Raw genomic sequence first — 19,112 nt, 5'->3', positions numbered from 1 at the left:
CACCATCACCCCTGTTATACCATGTCCAGGTCTCCTGCGGCGGCCTCCTGACTGGCTTCCCTCCAGTCTCCTAGTTCATCTCAGTGGCTCCATGAACATTATCTTTCTCAGACCCATATCTAAGCAGGTCACTCTGAGGAACCTTCCGATACCCAGAGAACAAGTTCTGAGTGCCTCGGCCTTTCTACCTTCTGACCCCAGCCGACACCACCATCTCCTGCCACTTTCCCTTAGGGGTTCCCCAAACATTTCTTGCACATTTATGTTTTTTTGTTCTTGATGTTCCCACCACGTGGAACAACCTTCTTCCCAGGTCACCACCTATCAGAATAGTGCTCCTCTTTCACGGCCCGGATCAGGTGTCACCTGACCTCTGCTGTCCTCGGATCACACTGCTCTGCAGTGACTGGCTTACCAGTGTCCCTCTCCACCCGGACCGTGCACTCCTCCAGGACTGAATGTCAGGTTCTATACCTCTCCGTAGACTCTTGGTCGTGATTCTCTTTACTCATCCTGAATCTCAGTTCCTCCAGGAGACGGGAAGCTACCTGAAGGCCAGTTTCACCTTCATAGACATTTAGTTTAGTAAACAGAGGATTTCTCATTCTCTCCGCCTTTAGCTCTTCCTGTTTTCTTTGTTTTCTTGTCCAAGAGGAGAGGATGCTGTGGAAGGTAGAAACTCACGGCAAGGGTCTGCTCCCGCCAGGGGAATGGCTGCCTCCTTTGGCTGCTCTGCCGTGAATTCCCGTTGCCTTTCCCTGGTTCTCTCCAACAGGTTCCATCTGTGGGCAGCAGGCCAGATGCTGGGGGAACTTTGGGATACAGGCCTTCTTATCTTCCCTTTGTTTGTTGCCCCACCTTCCAGAAGGGAGCAGGCCCCAGCCATCTCAGACTGAAACGGCAGCACATGTGGTGTCTGCCTTCCTCCAGCCGCCTGCCACCCACGGAGCAGAGAGGATCAAAGGCTTTAGCAGGCGAGGAGACTGACGGGGTTTCCCGTCAGTGGAACCAGAGACTTCTCTTTCCCCTTCCATCGCTTGGCCTGGCAGAGCCCCGTCCTCCCCTCGACCTGGTGGGATGTAGGGGCTACTGTGGAAGGGGCTACAGCCATTTGGAATAGATTTTGCTTGGGTGATTTAAGATTTAAAGCAGTGACGTTTTTCAGTGGCACAGCTGTCTTTCAAGTTGAATCTCACGTGGATCTGCCATATTATAAAATCGATTAAAGAGCTGCTGAGGTTAAATGTGAGTAGGGGGCAGCCTCCCTCTCTCCTGGCACTCCTCACGGCAGAGCTCTTATCAGAATGCTGTTTGAAAATCACTCCTTGGTATCACGTCCACTTCTCTGCTGAAAGAGGCATTCCACTGTCCCTTTGTGGTTCACCCTGGGGCCTGTGTGTTTCTAAAGAAGATGGCTGGGGCCGGGGTGGGGGGGTCCTGGGTCTGCACGTTGGGTGCAGCTTCGTGCTGTGTAGGATAACGGTCACCTCCTGGTTCTGTGGAGGAGGAGGCTTTGACAAAGGACAGCACGTCCTGAAGGCAGCGGCTCTGCTTTCAGGGTTCTCTCCATCCTCATTGCTGTAACCCTGACATCCCCTCAGCCACCAGGGGGTCTTCCCACCCCATAAATCTAGTCATGCTACTACTGCCCCCACAAGAGCTTCCTGCCACTCTTAGAATAAGACCCAAACTCCCCACCCTTCCTCCCCAGGGCCTGTAAGGCTCCCGCTCCTCCTCTAGGCTCTCTCTGCTCCGGCCACAGCCATGAGGGCTTACCCACCCGGGGTCTCTCCTCCTGGAATGATCTCTCTCCTACTGGCAACTGGTTTGCCCTTTCTATTGGTTCAGACTCAAATAGCACCTCCACAGAGAGGTCTTCCTTGACTGGCTGAAGTTGATTCCCTCCCCGGCTGTCCCCCTCTTCTGGTTACTCTTGCTTGCATAACACTGTTTTACTGTACCACCACTGTCTAATTCTTCTCTCTTTTTAAAATTATTTATTTATCTATTTTTGGCTACGTTGGGTCTTTGTTGCTGCGTGCGGGCTTTCTTTTTTTTTTTTTTTTTCTCACTGTTGTGGCCTCTCCCCTTGCGGAGCACAGGGTCCGGACGCACAGGCTCCACGGACATGGCTCACAGGCCCAGACGCACCGCGGCATGTGGGATCTTCCCGGACCGGGGCACGAACCCTTGGACCCTGCATCGGCAGGCGGACTGTCAACCACTGTGCCACCAGGGAAGCCCACGGGCTTTCTTTAGTTGCAGAGAGCAGGGGGCTGTTCTTCGTTTCGGTGCGCAGGCTTCTCTTTTTGCAGAGCACAGGCTCAGTAGTTGTGGCACTTGGGTTTAGTTGCTCCATGGCATGTGGGATCTTCCCGGACCAGGGCTCGAACCCGTGTCCCCTGCATTGGCAGACGGATTCTTAACCACTGCGCCACCAGGGAAGTCCCATTATCCTCTTATGTATCATCTCTCCACTAGAATGTAAACTTCGAGAGGGCAGGGATGTTTGTTTAATCCCAGTGCTCAGAATATGGCAGCATGTGGTGGCTGCCCAGTAGATTTTTTTTTTTTGGTACGCGGGCCTCTCACTGCTGTGGCCTCTCCCGTTGCGGAGCACAGGCTCCGGACCCCGTGTCCCCTGCATCGGCAGGCGGACTCTCAACCACTGCGCCACCAGGGAAGCCCCCCAGTACGTTATTTAATTGAAATGAGTGAATGAAGTTTGAGACTCAGAGCAGTGAGTCTCCCCCTACTGGGGGCTGGGGGTGCCGGTAGGGGTGGGGGGTGGGGGCGGGGAGGGATCTGATGCCAGCCTTCTGAGCCCAGGCTGGGATGACTCTGGAATCCTGAGTTCCAGTCGGCTTCCTTGGTTCTCGTGCAGTGTCAGTGCACTCGGACCTAACCATTTTGTCCCCCAGCTCTCCTCTTTTGGGCTCCTCTGGGAGAAAGCAGGCGGCTGGGGCTCTCTGAGCACTGGCAGGACTTGCCGTTCTGCTCCAGCCTGAAATCGATTTCCTCCAGGCCCTGCCTTGAGCCAGGCCCTGTGAACAGAGGGAGTGGTTGAAGCCAGGTCTCCCCTACCACGTGTTGGGAAGAGAGTGATACAGCCACTTGGCCTGAGAGCCACCAACCTTTCCCTCCCCCCTTCCCTAAAAGGCACACAATGGCAGTTGGGCTGCGCCTTGGTTTTATGAGTCATCGGCGCTAGCCCGTCATAAATTGTTTTTTCCTATACTATCAGAGCAGCTTTATCGGGCGTCTCCTATGCAATCCGGGAACGGATTTGATACAGGGTCAGTTAACATGTTGTGGAGCCGAAATCTGTCATTGTGCCCATATAAGGCAAACTCCTCGGGTTACTTTTTACCTTGGCAGAATCTCAGGAATGTCAAGGTAACCAGGCCACCTCAGCATAGCTCTGATTCTCGTTGGGTCACCTGACTTGCCCTCCCTCTCGCATGACTCGCCCCGCAGCTCAGCACTAAGCCTGCCACTCTGGGTGGCGCTGGTGGCCCTGGTGGCTGGTGGAATTGAGGGAGGGTCTCTGGGACCTGCTTGCTTCTGTGTCTTCCTTCAAATGAGAGAAACTATGTGAGGTACCTCACAGGGGGCCTGACAGAGTGAGAACCAGAAACAGAAAGTAGCCTTGGCCAGACTTGAGGTTGGTTAGGAGACGATGTGGGCCCCGGCTCTGACACCTACCAGCTGTGTGACCACAGGCAGATTATCTGTAAAATGTAGAGCACTCAGAACAAATCCTGGTACATAGTAAGTGCTCAATAAAGGTGAGTCATTTGTGCAATCATGTCAGGGTATACCCCACCCAATCATAAAAACACCTCTGCTGTTTTACTTTGAGGCTCAGCCCCTTAGTAGCTTTAATGGGGCAGATTGAGCTGGTACTCAGAATACCTCCCTGGAAAACTGAACCCACAGCTTCCCAGTGGCACCTCATTCCCTTTCCTCCCCCACCCCCCCACACCCACATGCATGCAGAGCAAGCCACTCCTCTGCGGTTACAGGGCCAGGAGTCAGCGCTGCGAGAGCGTGGCAGGGGCCCCTTTGTCCTCTGACATCACACTGCTTCTGGAGACAGCCGCCCCTTATGACTGCTGTGTGGTTTGGCCAGCCCTTAGTACCAGCCCCAGGAAGGCCTGTAGGTTGGGTGAGCCAGGGTGAGAGTCAGTGCTGTCACTCTGCCAGGGCAAACGGTTTCACCATTTTTAATAGAGCAGTTATGAGTCAGAGGTTTCAGTCTCTCTTTACTGGTTCCTCCCAATCCTATAATTACCCTTTGGCTATAGAACCTTATTTTGGTTTTTCTTTTTTTAAATCCTAAGACACTGTTCATATTGTCCATCTCATGTGTCCAAGGGGTCTAAGATGGAGTGGCGATGGTAAAGGGAAAAAAGAGAGACTCCAAATCCAGAGTGATTTCTTAACCCACAGAAATGATGCCTTCCCCCCACCCACTCCAAGCACCATTCTCGTGCCACGCCGGGAAGTAGAGCCAGCACCGGCTTACGCAAGGCTGATGGCAAGGGTGGATAACTCTTAACACCTCCAGTTGCCTCTTGGCAAACTTTAAACTCCAAGCCTGGAATTTCTGGTCTGAGGCACCTCCCAGATTGACCGATGGATTCATTCACACTCTTATCCAGTATGAGCCTCAGCAAAAAGCAGGCCTGCTGACGAGCACCCAGCACCTCCTCAGGCCCCCTGCCAGTGCTGGTCCACTCAGAGGTGAGGGGAATTGATCATGCGGATAAACGCCCTGTATTCACTCAGTCTCCACACGTTCCCTGCTTCTCAAAGGGATCGGCTTACGCCCAGGCTCTGAGAGTGGGAAGCCAGTGGGACAGAGTACATAGAAAACAGTGCATGTCTGTGAGCGCTGGCCCAGGCTCTGGTTCCCCCTGGTACATCAAGAGCAAAGATTTCCAGCCCAGCCCACTCCACCCTAGCCATGTCGCTCAGCCCTGCTTTTCACTGGAGCAGGAGAAGGCTTCTGACCTGACCGGCAGACCGGTGAATCAGAACGTCCCCAAAACAGGAAAAAGGAAAAGGGTCACCGAGGAGGAGTTTCAGTTGTCAATGGTGAAACCCTCACCACTGTGAGAGATCACTCCAGGGCTGGCACAGTTGCTTGCCCTTCCGCCAACAAGGCCTAGTTTGTGGATCATGTAAATTGCTGCAGAAAACAAGCTGTCTGCTAGAAGGCGGTGGGGGGTGGGGGGTGGGAGTGTTTGCTCTGCCTTCAGGTGCCCCTGGCCTGTGGCACTCTTTGCACCTCTAGATTCTTTCGGGAGCTCCTGGGGTGGGCCACCGTGGCCCAGGGTGGAAGGAGCACAGCGCCCCCTCTGACTTCTCCTCAAATGTCAAACACCTGTTATCTGGATGAGCCAGTCCATGGGAGGATTTGTCCAGGCTAAGACGTGATTCTAAAGACCAGTCCTCTTAGGCACCTGTTAGGATTCCAAGCCGCACAGTCTCGAGGCCAGAATTGGCTCACTCGTCTATCTTTTTGAAGGATCAAAGTTTAAACCAGACGATCTTTAATCTCCCCTCCCAAGCCCGAAACCCGAGCTCAGCTGTAAACCATTGAAAATAAATGGGGTTTTTGTAGCTCGACTCCCTGTTCTCCAGGTGAAGGGTCCCCTGTGCCTGATTGTTTCACAGTAAAATGCCAGATGGGGCCAGAGGACAGGCGGAGGGCAGGGCCCCAACCTCTGCTGCTGCCCTAATTTTAAAACTGCCTTTTGGGAGTAGGAGTTTTCTCTTTTAAAAGTAGCTAATTTCAAGGTAGGCCTCACCCATCTCCTCTTCCAGCTGAAAAGCCCCCCTTTGAAAGCGGAGCACTGCCTCCTGCGTCTACCCTGTGGGCCCCACCTGCCTGTAGTTCAGACCCTTGTCTCCCTATGGATTCTGTGTGGGGAGGGCAGGCTCTTCTCCCTCAGGGAGGACCCAGTTCTCTGGAGTGTAATCTGAGTAGCTCTGGGTTGGTGGGTTGGTTTTCCGTGTGTGAGATGGCTCTGGAAAGGTCCATTTGAGAACAGACACAAGCTCAGACTGGGGCACCTCCCTACCCTGGGCTGCCTGTCCCCTGCTTCTCTGGGGTCTCTTTTAGCTCCAAGAGTCCAGTCCAGTCTAACAAATGCAGTGGCAAGGCTCCCCGGTTCTGCCTGGGCTTCAGATCCCTCATTTTTAGAACAAGGGGTTAGATTTGAGCGGTGGTTCTCAACCCTGGCTTCACGTTAGACTCAACCCTGGCTTCATGTTAGAGCATTTGTAAAATATCTTTATTCCGGGATCCACCCCCAGGAACTCTGATTCATTTGGCCTGGGGTGAAGTTCAGGCATTTTAAAGAAGCTTTCTGGTCCCATGCATTTACTGACCTTTGTTTTTCAACAAGGGTCCAAGACATATGCATTGGGGAAAGAATAGTCTTCCCAGTAAAGAGTGCTGAAACAACTGGATATCCACATGCAAAGAATGGAATTGGACCCCTTCCTCATACCATATACAAAAAAGTACCTCCAACTGGATCAACGACCTAAATGTAGGAGCTAAAACCATAAAACCTAGAAGAAAACATAGGCATAAATCTTCATGACCTTGGGGTTAAGGCAGTGGTTTATTAGATATGACACCAAAACCATAAGCAACCAAAGAAAAATAGATAAATTATACTCTCCAAAATTAAAAAAAACTTTTTGCTTCAAAGGACACTATTAAGAAAGTGAAAAGACATCCCTCAGAATGGGAGATAATATTTGCAAATTATACATCTGATAAGGGTCAATTGTCCAGAATATATAAGAAGTCCTACGATGCAATAATGAAAAGATAAATAAACCAGTTAAAAATGGGCGAAGGACTAGAGTAGACATTTCTCCAAAGAAGATATACAGTTAGAAAATGGTACATGAAAAGATGCCCAACATCATTAGTCATTAGGGAGATGCAAATCAAAACCACAATGAGATACCACCTCACAACCACTAGGGTGACTATAATCAAAAAGCCAGATAATAACAAGTGTTAGCAAGGATGTGGAGAAATTGGAATTATCATACATTGCTGGTGGGAATGTAAAGTGGTGCAGCCTGTATGGAAAAGTCTGGCAGTTCCTCAAATGATTAAACATAGACTTACCATATGACCCAGCAATTACACTTCTGGGTATATCCCTAAGAGAACTAGAAATATATATCTACACAAAAATTTGTGCTTAAACGTTTGTAGCAGCATTACTTATAATAGCAGATATATGTAATAGCAAAGGTAGAAATAACCCAAATGTCCATCGGCATATGAATGGATAAGCAAAATGTGGTATGTCCATACAATGGAATCTTCAGTCAAAAAGGAATGTACTACACTGTGGATGAACCTTGAAAACACGCTGAATGAAAGAAGCCAGACAGAAAAGGCCACATATTGTATGATTCCATTCATATGAAGTGTCCAGATTAGGCGAATTCATAGAGACAGAAAGTAGATTAGTGGTTGTCATGGGCTGGTTTCGGGGGGAGGAGGAGGAGAAATGGGGAGTTACTAATGACAGTTCTGGGGTGATGAAAATTTTCTGGAATCAGATAGTGGTGATAGTTTTTCAATCTCATGCTGTAACTCACTGATGTTTATCCTTTAAAGGGGTGAATTCTATGGTATGTGAATTATAATTCAATGAAAAATTTGATTTTCCAAACTATGAACATGATTAAAAAGAGTACATGCATGCCTGTGATCCAGCTACTCTACTTCTATGTTGTATTAGTTATCTACTGCTGCATAACAAATTGCCTTTTCAAAGCTTAATGGCTTAAAGCAGTAAATATTAGAGAAAATGCAAACGAACCAGAAAAGTGCCTGGGTAATTCCGTTGTAAAGCCAGGATCTGAAGGATCTCTGGAAGCAGGAAAGACCGGATCTGATCGTTATATTCCTTTACTCGTTTGGTAGTCAAGAGGCCAGGCAAAGGGGAGGGGAGGTTTGGGGGAAGACCGCTTTATGTCAGCCACCAGAAAGCAGCCCGTCAACTTGGCGAATCCTAGGGTGGAGGTGTGGCTTCAACAACTGCGGTGCTGCTACCAACGACGGCACCTTCCAGAATAGGAATAACATAGTAATGAATAGAACCTCTGTTGAGTGCTTCCCTGTCTGCCAGGCTGTGTGCAGTGCTTTCTCTGGGTTATCCTGTTGAGTGCCCACACCCGTCATGTCTGTTACCCTCATTTTACAGGGGAGGAGCTTGAAGCTTAGAGAGGTGAAATTCCTTTTCTGCAGCCACAGACAGTGCATGGCAGAGCGAGGATTCGGACCCGCGTTTGTTCAGACTTGAGAGCCCTTGCTCTGGAGCACTGTGCCATGTTGTCCTCTCCTCACCCTTGTAGACCCTGGCAGATTGATGGCTTGACATGTCTGTCAGCTCCTCAAACTGCCTCCTTCTAGCCCACCTACTGCTCCGCCCCTGTCTAGGCCCAGACCCGACCCCCATGAACCAGGGTCTCTGCAAGTCCAGGGGCCTCAGATGCCTGAGCGAAGAGGGCTGCTGAGGGCTTCTCTCTTCCATTGGAGTGGCACGCCGAGGGCATTGTCTTCTCTGGCTTGTTTTTCGAACGTCTACAGCTCTAGGATTATTTCTGTGAACTCCTGAAAGCAAAATAGACTTATCCCTAAGTAGGGACCCTCACCAGTATAAAACGGGATTGGAAACCATGAGAAGTCCTAAATGGCTGGCCATGAGAAGCACCAACCCTATTCCATTCATTCTAGGATTTACTGAGCACCTACTATGTGCAAGGCGCACCGTTCCAGGCAGTGGGTCCTGCAGCAAACAGGACCCTGCTCTCATAGAGCTTATGTTACACATGAGAGGGAGACTGGTTATGGACAAAGAACCTCATTTCTGATAGCAATAAGTGCAGTGAATAAAACAAAGCAGAGGGAAGTGACAGCATGGTGGAGATAGCAGGGTCAGGGAAGGCTCCCTGGGATGATGGCATGAGGGAAACCCTGAGTGATGAGAACTAAGCAGGCTGTAAAGGGCTAGAAGAAAGTCTTAGACCAGCGTTTCTCAGGAGGAAGGGACTACACTCCAGAATCAGCTTGTTGCAGCAATAACATACATGCTTTCTGGTGCCTCGCAGGGGATTGGCTGACGCAGGAATGTTGGCTACTGGGAGGGGTCGTGGGGGAAAGAGCTGGTTTCTGGATGGACACGCAGGACCTTTGGAATGCTCTCTACTCCACTCTGCGGTATTTATACCTCTCCTCTGACTGGGAAGTCAGCTTTTTCATGTAGGCCGAGAAAACTCCGAATAAGGCAACAGCAGGCCAGGACATAAGAAAGAAGCATTCCATATTTCCCTGTAATTGCTTTCAAATTCGGTTCTGTTGTCATGGGGCAGGCACACACAGCACGCCCGCTCTGCCCCTGGCTGGATATGGAGTTGGGTCCTGAACGGGCAGCCAGTGTGTCCCTGTGCTGCTGTACCACCGGCCCCGATGACCCATGCTGGCAGGGCTGTCTGAGTCCCATGTTGCTGCACCCATCTAGATTGTGGTCATGTCATCATGACCGGATCATTTTCTCTTCTCTCAGCCTGGTCCCTGGTTTTTATCTTCAGAATCTGGTAAAGGCAGTGGATCTTCAAAATAGCAATCACATGTATAATCTCAAAACCGTTCCAGAGGCTTCACAGACTTCCTGGATGGATCCATGCAGATGTTGCCAGGGCAATCGCCTGTTTGCCTGGGCCGCTGGTAACCCAGATTCCGGAAGGCTTAGCCATCGGATCCTGAAAGCACCTTTATAGTTGGTGATGAAGCCCAGGGGCCAGGGGAGCAGAGCAGTCTCTGCTTTCAGGAACTGAGAAGATGCCCCACTGGGGCCAGGCCTTGCCTGAAGCCTGGCAGTAGCTGGCAGATGGGTGATAAGAAGGGTGGGTGCCTACCCTAGGAATAAATAGCTGTCCCTCCCCTGTGTCCAAGCCCCGGACACCCTTCCTGAGGTCCTGTGGAAGCAGGAACCATGGGCAGCGTCAGAGGCCACACCAGGCAAGGTGGGAGTTCAGGAGGCGGGACGGCGTCCTCCCCCTCAAAGCAGCCAACGCCCCAGCGGAGCGGCAAACCCAACACGGTATTGCAGAGACGAGGTTTGAAAACTCCCAGCTCCCTAGGGAACCCTGTCTTGCCTCCGAGTGCCCTGGGGGAGTTTGCTGTGGCCAGTTCTTCCAGCCAGCCCTGGTTCTGGGGCAAAGATATGCAGCTGGTCCTTCTGGGTCAGGCTGCTGGCCTGTGACGTTCTGCTAAGGGGGTGGGCGGTATACACAGCGGAAGGCGGGGGGTGCAGCATGAGACAGCGAACGGTTTTTCCTAAAGTCTTGTCCAGTGTGGAGTCAATGGAATCCACATGTGAGCATCTGCTGGCGGGTAGAAATAGCGCAGCCCCCGACCCTGGTCCAGGAGCTCTCCTTCGCCAGTGCTCATAATCAGAGCCAGCACGCTTGCCCCAGCCTGAGGTCTCAGGTGAGCCCGTTTCTAGGTCCAAACTGACTTTGCAAAAGACTCCCTTTAGTCTGGGTGTAGTGGAATTCCAGCTTCCAACTGACATTTCCCTCCACGCCACCCCCTTCAGTACTAAGAACATGTTTTGTGACACGTAGTCGGTAAGAAGAAAAGGGAAGGAAAGTTTTTTCAGCTGGGTTAGCCGCATCCCACCAGGATCCTTCCTGCTTGCCCTTGGCATCTCTCTGCCCGCTGGAGTCCCACTGGGTTGCCCCATGTCTTTCGAATGTTTGTTTCTTACTTGGTGACTGCCCCAGAGTCAAGAGGGTTTACCTCTTTGGGTTGGGGGAGGGAGATGTCATCGATGAATAGCTCATTAAAGCCCACTGCTGCCACATTCCTGGCCGTTTAGTTCACCTCCCAAACAATATCCATCGTTCATTCACACAGCCACCCCACATCCTGGCAACTGGGAGGGGTCCCTGTGACACAGGAAGGACTTTATGACCAGCGATGCTTCGGCCTTCTCCCCCTCCCCCAACACACAGTGCCAAAGCAGAAACAGCTGGGGTGGGGGGTGTCCTCTGAGGCTTGCCTTCCCCAGTGCATGGGCCTCGGGCCTCGGCACAGGGAGTGGTGACTGGATCCCAAACAAACCAACAAGCTCGTCCTCTCTTCTTCCACCCCGCCTCCCCCCTACACCCTGTGCTATTTTAACAACCAGAGAAGAATCTTTAACAGGCTGCCAGTGTGCAGAGGCAAGTTTTGAAGGCTCTTCTCTGTGGTTTTTTTTCACGTGTGTTCTCAAAGGCAGATGGGTCCACATCCTTCCTTCCTACCTAGATAGGTCAAGGGCTGGGTGCAAGCTCCCTTCACAGGATGGCAGGGCCAGGCCTGGAGCAGCACAGCCAGCATTGACCTCCCACACTGGGCTCAGGCCACGCTTTTAAGAAGCAGGCAGGCTTTTAGGGAAACAGCCCTGCCTGCCTCGCTTTGTGAGCTCAGCTCCAGTTTGGGGACTGAGGCTGGGCGGGGCCCTTCTTGACTCGGTTCTGCGGGCTCTGCTTTGCCAGGCCGGCCGGTAGGTAGCATTCCCCTCAGAGGAATGAGTGGCTGCCCCATGTTTGTGTTAAGAGCTGTGTGACCTTGGGCAAGTCACTTAACTTTTCCCTGCCTCAGTTTCCTCATCTGTAAAATGGAGATGATAATATCTCACATGACCATGGGGTTGGAGGTTTTAAAGACTTGTTATGTGTAGATGGTAAGAACTAGCAATTAGCAGTTACTGGCCACCCGACCCCCGCCGCCATCAGAATGGAAATTCTGTGTCTGTTTTGCTTCCTCCCATGCCCAGTTCCTAATCGGGCCTCCAAGTCAGGATTTGTCAGCCTGGTGATTGCATCGAGTGCCTCTTAGGTGAGGTGCTGGGGACACGGCCACCGGTCAGAATCAGTACTGCCCCCTGGAAAATGACCTTGACAATAAAACCCAGACGAGCTTGAGATGCTTTTTGCCTTTCCCTTCTCCCACGGAGGGCCAGTAGCTCCGGACCCTCCCAAATGAAACTGAAACCTTGAGTTTGCCTTGCTTGGTTACAACTGTCAGCATTTCCAGCACGGCTCCTCTGCCTTCCTCCTCCTGTCAAGTTTCTCGTAGAGGCTCTTTACCCTCTTTTTTTCCCTGGTCATCACACATTGACCCTTGCCCCCTTTGGGTCAATCCCCACACAGCAGCAGCCCCATGAGGGTGGCCCTGCCAGCCTCATGACACAGCCTGCTCTCCCTCACTCCCTTCCTTCCTCTCTCCAGCCGGGCTCTGTTCTCGCTGCCACAGGGCCTTTGGCACATGCTATTCCCATTATCTGGAAAGTCTCCCTTATTTTCATCTTACTCATTCTCCATAGGGAAACTTCCCCGTGTCCTTCCGGCCAGTAGATCAGGAGCTGTTCCCTGGCATCCTGAACACTCTCTTCAGCTCCCTGTCTGGGGGTGGGAGGGAAGAGGACAAATGCAGGTTGATACCTCAGAGTATCAGGTACTCTGCTGGAGCCAGAGTACCTGGCTTTACACTCTGTTCTCGCTGCCACAGGGCCTTTGGCACATGCTATTCCCATTATCTGGAAAGTCTCCCTTATTTTCATCTTACTCATTCTCCATAGGGAAACTTCCCCGTGTCCTTCCGGCCAGTAGATCAGGAGCTGTTCCCTGGCATCCTGAACACTCTCTTCAGCTCCCTGTCTGGGGGTTGGAGGGAAGAGGACAAATGCAGGTTGATACCTCAGAGTGTGGCTGCTGGAGCCAGAGTACCTGGCTTTACATCTAGCTCTGCAACTTTCCAGGTGCGTGACTACCTGCGGGCAAGTCACGTCACCTGTCAGACCCTCGGTTCCCTCATCTGTAAAATGGGCCAGAAATAGCAACTACCTCACAAAGTAGCTTTGCGGATGAGAGATGTTAACATGTGACGAAGTGCCTAGAACAGTGCCCGACAACGTAGTTAGCTTATAGAAGTATCTGCTCTGGTTGTTACTGTTACCACTTTTCCTGAAGGTGTCTCTTCTGTAGTTGAGTAGTTGCTTGGTTAATGAGATCGATCCTCTTCCTCCTCAGAGTGGGAGCTCCTTAGAGTGCAGCCTGGGCCTGCTTTTGCTCACTACTGTGGATTCAGCACCAGGCCTGGCCCTGGCTCGGCATGCGGCAAATCCTCCCTTGTCGTGGGAGTGGATGTGTCCCGCCCCACAGTGACCTGGGCATCGCGGAGCCGGTGGGGCCTGCCACGCTCGGGCAGTCGGGCTCTGTAGCTCGTGCTCTGACAGATCTGCATGGTGGAGGGGGTACAGTGGGCCCACGAGACGTCCATCTATAGCAGCCACCCTCCACACTACCCACCCCACACATCTCAGTCTAAACTGGGTAGGGAGAGGGAGTGAGTAAGCAGAATGTTATTTTTGTAACCAAGTAGAAGAAGCTATGAATTTTTCATGTCCCATTGGAACTCCAGCTCCTACTCACCAGTCATGCTGCGTGGAGCAGTGGCTGCGCAGGGTGGGCTCGTCCCGAGGAGGGCCCCGTGACTCCTGCTCCCCTTGCCCCGAGCCCAGGACTGCGAGCCTCCGGTGTCAGTAGATGCTCCTCGTCTTCCGGGAGGAGAAAACAGGGCCACGCAGGCCGTGGAGTGAGGATGGGAGGCCTGTCGGCAGGGTTCCCGTCGCGTGTCAGGTTCAGGACAGTATCCACAGGCTTTTCCTCACCACCGAGGCCAGGCCAGTGGATATTCTCCCCTAAGCACCTGCTCTGTATTCTGCTTGGGCCTCTGCCTGCTTCCAGCCAGGGAGACAGAAGTACAGGGCAGAGTTACCATTTATTTAAAAATAGTCCTTTCCCTGAGATTTGTATAACACTGAATACTTAATCTGTGCCAGGCACGGTCATAAGTGATTTACTTGCATTGTTTTATTTAATCCTCATTTGAGAGGGGAGATTATTGCCTCCATTTCACCAACAAGGAACCTGAGGCTCATTGCTTGCCCGAGGTTACCCCGCCGGCAGGTGGCCTCAGTGGCCGAGGCAAGATTGGAATCCAGGTCTGTGTGAGCCCCAAGCCAGAGCTCTTGTTTCCTGCCCAGAGAAGATGAGCAAAGGTGCAGAGATGGGACGCATGTTTGCAGGGTGGACGGTGCCGTGACCTTCTGAGGACAGACTGCCTGAACCCAATGAGGTGAGGTTCGTTCAGAGCCTCCACAGGTTGCAGTGAGAGGGTCTGCTGTATCTTGTTACCACTCCACACCATGGCCGTGGGGTAAGGGCCTCGGCAGAGAGACGGGCTCTCACGCTTCCTGGGAATGGAGTGGGAAGCAGCCGGGGTGGCTGTGTTCGCATGTGTGCGCACGCTCAGTTCATCTGGCACTTGATGCCAAGCTCTGTGCCAGATGTTTTAAAGCATCCCCCCCCGCCTTTAATCCTACAGCAAATACAAGAGGTAGATTCTGATAAGTCCATCCTACAGAGAAGGAAGCTGAGGTGGAAGTAGGCCAAGTCACTTGGTTGGAAACACAGAAGTAAGCCAAGGGGCTGGCATTCAAACCCCCCAAGGTGGGTTTTACCCCAAGGTGTAACCCAGGCAGGCCGAGGCGGAGAGGGTTGCCATTCAGACCCGTGCCCAGCTCTGCCTGCAGCCCAGGCGCCTAGATCTCGGCCCAGCAGCACCGCAGCACCAGGGGTACTCGCCCTCTGGGAACTGCCCTCTTGCATCCTCGGCCACGGGATGTGATGGGCCACTTTGCTGCCCCGCAGCATCTTTCAGGCACATGCACCAGCAGAGGCCCAGCATCCCCTGCCACTTCCTGCCCCAGCCTGGCCTGCTGCTGGCCCTCTGCTTTACAGGGTGGCCGAGTTCCCTGCCCGCCACCCAGGCTGCTGTGCTTTGGGCATTCTAAATGCACGTGCAATGTGAGACTTAATTCCTACTCCCTGGGAGCACGTACACATGCACGTAACATCCAATAAGACCCAAAATGACTGGAGAATGCTGTCAGAGAGACGCCAAGGTTGAGCGCGGTGGCGGGGGCAGGCAGGGGACGGAGACGGCACTCAGTGGAAGAGGCGGGCCAGGGGTCGAGAGAGGAGGAGATCCTGGGAAGCACGGGCTGTGCGGAGAGCTGCCGCTTATGAGCGCCTGCCATGTGCTCTACAGGCATTGCCGCTTCGAACCCTCACACTGACCGTGACCCAGGTGGTGTCTTCATCGCCAGGTTGCAGATGAAGAAGCTGACGATAGGCAGGTTGGGTAACCTGCCCACATGAGTGGTGTAGCCCTGGTCTGTCTGAATTGAGAGTTGCAGAGGGGAAGGAGCGTGGGAAGCGAGGTGGGGAAGGCGGATGCCTTGCTGAGAACCTGCTCCTGGCCAGAGGTCAAAGTAGCTCATGCTTGTGGGGAGGCAGAAGCAGAGAGAATGGTGCTGTGATAGATCAGCACGAGGAGGGGGCATCCGAGTCAGAATCGGGGTGGGGCAAGCAAGTCAGTGGGGGCGTCCAGAGGAGCCGCACTTGGGACTCATCTTGTGGGATGGGTGGGTGCGGGCTGAGGCGAGGCGGAAGTGGGGCAAAGGTGCCCGTCGCTGAGGAGACAGCCTCATGTGGGTGTCTGTCTCCGAGGTGGAAGAACTCTTCTTGGTGTTGGCGGGAGGCGGGCGGGGTGCCCTGCCCGTTCGCAGCTTCGGGTTTGGAAGGAAACCTTGTACCTGTGGTGCAGCGTGTTAATCAGGCGGCTTCTTTGTCTGGGGGGGGGCCTTGTGTTGAGTCTCTGAATGAGCAGAGCTGGTGACAGTTGTCAGAACACATGGTCCTTGGCCAGAGGCTCCTTGGAAGCCCCTCAGCCCCACATGGCCTCTGCCGGCACCCGGGTGCACATGGGCTCTTGCGCGGTCCTGGCTGTCGGCCCACCTCCATGCTGGGCCCTGCAGATTGACGAGGGCAGAGCGGGGGACTCCCGTGAGAAACAGGCGTGGGTTTTTTCCCAGATCTTGCTGCGGGGGCCTGTCTCCCCGGAAGGCGTCTGGGCATGTGCACCTTACCTGATGTGACGTGCATCCCTGGTGCTGAAGTCTGATAACGTGCCCCAGCCAGCAGGGGGCTGAGTGCTGGTTACTACTCGGGCATTCTGTGCTCTGGTTTGGGATTTGGGCTTCTTGTCGACGGGCCTCTCCACCTGAAAAGGCCCCTTCGCCTTCCAGCACCCACGTGCCCTGTGATCCTCCGGCAGTTCCTCCTCAGATGTGGTTGCCTAACCCTGGTGGGGGTGGGTGCCTGCCTCCCACTTGCCTTCCAGCCCCTTCTGAGATACACTGGATCTTAAGATGTGGAAAGGTGGGGCGTGGGATGTTCTCCAGGGAATAGAGGGTGTCTGGCCTCTAGGGAAACAGCATATGGAGGGGTGCCACAGGGCTCGGAGGATCTGTGCGCCCGGCCTTTGGGGGAGGTGTTGCCGCTGGGCTACTGGCAGTTCGAAGAGAGACTGACTTGAGCAACCCTTGAATTTACAGGAGGCTTGTTTTCCAGCTGCTTGCCTGTCCCAAGTCATCTCTGTGCCAGTGATGGGGAAATTGCTGCCCCTACCTGAGGGGAGGGGCAGGTGGACGGGAGCCAGGGCCATGGGGACCTGTGGTCTGCTCTGCCCGCCCGGGGGGATGGAGGGCTGGTGTGTCTGTCCAGAAGAACGTGTCCGCGGGAGCTGGACCCCTGCTTCTCGTTTCCATGCTCAGGGCCCGGCTCCGTCAGCACCTTTGCCTGATGCGTGCAGTGGGCCCACTCGGGGTGTGGTGGCGCCAGCACTTGCTCTGAGGCTGGCCGACGTGGCTTCCGGCCCGCGCTCTGCCACTCGTCACCCGGCTGACCAAGTGGTAGTCTGGTAACTGCCCCGAGCCTCAGCGTCCTCAGATCGACCTGCCTGGGTGGCTGTAAAGACCGGAAACAGTGTCAGCGTTGATACAAGGTGGGGCCCAGGACCCGGCCCTGAGCAAGGGCCCTGTGGCAGCCGTGCTGTCGCGGGGTCAGGGCTGTGACCCGGCCCTTTTGCTGGAGAGCCCTGACGGCCACGCTGACCCTCCAACCCACGTTCTTCTCTGCTTCCCCAGACCTTCACAGCCTGGTGCAACTCCCACCTGAGGAAGGCCGGCACGCAGATCGAGAACATCGACGAGGACTTCCGAGACGGGCTCAAGCTCATGCTCCTCCTGGAGGTCATTTCAGGTGAGGCCCCTCCTGCGGTGCCCACGGGATGCTGCCCACGCCACCGTCCCGTTGCTGCCCAGGGAAGAGCGAGGCCTTTACCAGCTGCAGCAGCACTGCGCCGGCATGGGCCTGTTCTGGGGAACAGCGGGGACCCTGCAGCTCCTCTCCCTCTCTTTCTCGGTGTTCGGCCCTCAGGGGAGCGGTTACCTAAGCCAGAGCGGGGCAAGATGAGAGTGCACAAAATCAACAATGTGAACAAGGCACTGGACTTCATCGCCAGCAAAGGAGTCAAGCTGGTCTCCATCGGGGCAGAAGGTGAGCTCGGATGGGGCCCGACCTCTGCCTTGGGAACAGAAGTTGTGTTGGTGGCAGAGAGAGCGCTTGGGGGTGCTTAAAGCCCAGATACACCGAGCAGCGACCACAGTGACTGCCCTTGATGTGATGCTGGGCCCACAGACCTCCCTCCTTCCCCTAAAGGATAATCCAGCCCAAGACCAGGAAATCCAGCTCACCCGGTCATGAGGGGCACAGGGGGAGGAATGGCTTTGACTTAGACCCCGGACACCCTCACTTGCCCTCCTGGTGCCGGGCCTGAGGGACACAGACCGACACGTGACACGGCATCTCTCTGAGCCAGCACCACCTTCGTCCTTAGGCCCTGTCTGGTGTCCGCAGGCAGGAGGGCTCAGGGTAGGGGAGGGTGCTTGAGGCCTGGTGTCAGGGCTCTGGGGCAGGGAGCGTAAGTCCAAAGGTCAGTGAACAGACTTTGCTGGCTGCACAGCTTGGGCGGGTGTGGCCTCGTGACAGGATACCCAGGATCTTCTGAGCCCCGTTCGGTACCTGGAACTGTGATCCTTGTCTCTGAGCCCTCCCTCCAGTGCAGGCTCTTGTCTCACAGGCGCCTTTGGAGACCAGGTGAGGCCCGACAGAGCCCCGAAGCTCCCCGTCAGCCCGGGCTCCCAGTTCTGGTCACTAGTCAGAGCAGGGTTTCCTACCCGCCCCCCGCTTTCCATGTTGTCCCAGCTCTTAGAAAAACAAAGAAAACTAATTGCCGCTAATGACAGGGCTCCGAGAATTTGGCCAAGACTACAGGCCGGAACGCACATCCCGCGTTCCAAGGCTCTGCCCCAACCCGGGACCTCTCCAGGGAGGGCTGCCGAGCCTCGCACGCCACGGTTGAGGTGGTTGGTGTTTGCTTAAAAAAAAAAAAAAAAAAAAAATCAAAACCCTGAACTCAGTCAGACCCTGAGATTTTCTGTTCTTGCATGGATCTTTCCTCCTGGCTCCCCGCCAGCCTTCTGCGTCTCACAGCTGCATTTATTTTGCTCAGATGCTAGCCTGTAAACACAGAAGGGGTTAGAGGAGAGACCCGTGGCAGTCATCAGTTTTCATCTGGAGAAAAACTCAATCTAAAAATGTGTTCCGTTCATGCCCAAGCTGCGTCACTCCCAATCCCCGTGGCCATCGGGCCTCTGGAGGGCAGCCGACGGGAGCCGTTCCGAGGCCTCTGGGATACCTGAGCGCCCCAGTCCCCGCCCGCCCCCAGCTCCCTGTCCCTCCGCACCATCTAGGCAGTTGCAGGAACGTGGCTTCCTCGTGGGGGTTGTGAGAGGGCTTGGGAGTCGGAGGCACAGCTGCAGGTCCAAGAAGCAGCTGGTGGATGTGTCACGAGAGCGGCCATCTTCCTCCCCTCACAGGGACTCTCTGAGTCCTCCATGACCAGCTTGCTCATGGCACCGGCTGGGTATGGGCGCTGCGGCCTCCTCTCCAGCTTGTATGCGTCCCTGGCTTTGGGGTGCCTGGCCCTCGGGAGGAAGGCAGCATAGATTTCCTGAATGAATCACCGCCCTCACCCCATGCTGGGAAGG

At 54.1% G+C, this 19,112-nt stretch overlaps 1 protein-coding gene across 5 annotated transcripts in view; it reads left to right on the top strand.

Annotated features, from left to right (window-relative positions):
* Positions 1-19,112, top strand: part of ACTN4 (actinin alpha 4) — a 78,372-nt gene that overhangs the window by 28,187 nt on the left and 31,073 nt on the right. For all 5 annotated transcript variants that reach the window (XM_028483950.2, XM_028483949.2, XM_024132649.2 and 2 more), the window contains exons 2-3: positions 17,148-17,262; positions 17,440-17,559. In XM_028483950.2, coding sequence (XP_028339751.1) covers positions 17,148-17,262; positions 17,440-17,559 — 235 coding nt within the window. The remainder of the gene's footprint in view (positions 1-17,147; positions 17,263-17,439; positions 17,560-19,112) is intronic.

This window comes from Physeter macrocephalus, unplaced genomic scaffold, assembly GCF_002837175.3.
Source record: "Physeter macrocephalus isolate SW-GA unplaced genomic scaffold, ASM283717v5 random_92, whole genome shotgun sequence".
NCBI classification, from domain to species: Eukaryota; Metazoa; Chordata; class Mammalia; order Artiodactyla; family Physeteridae; genus Physeter; species Physeter macrocephalus.
Note: the sequence above shows the minus strand (reverse complement) of the source record. Positions and strands in the feature narration are given on the sequence as shown.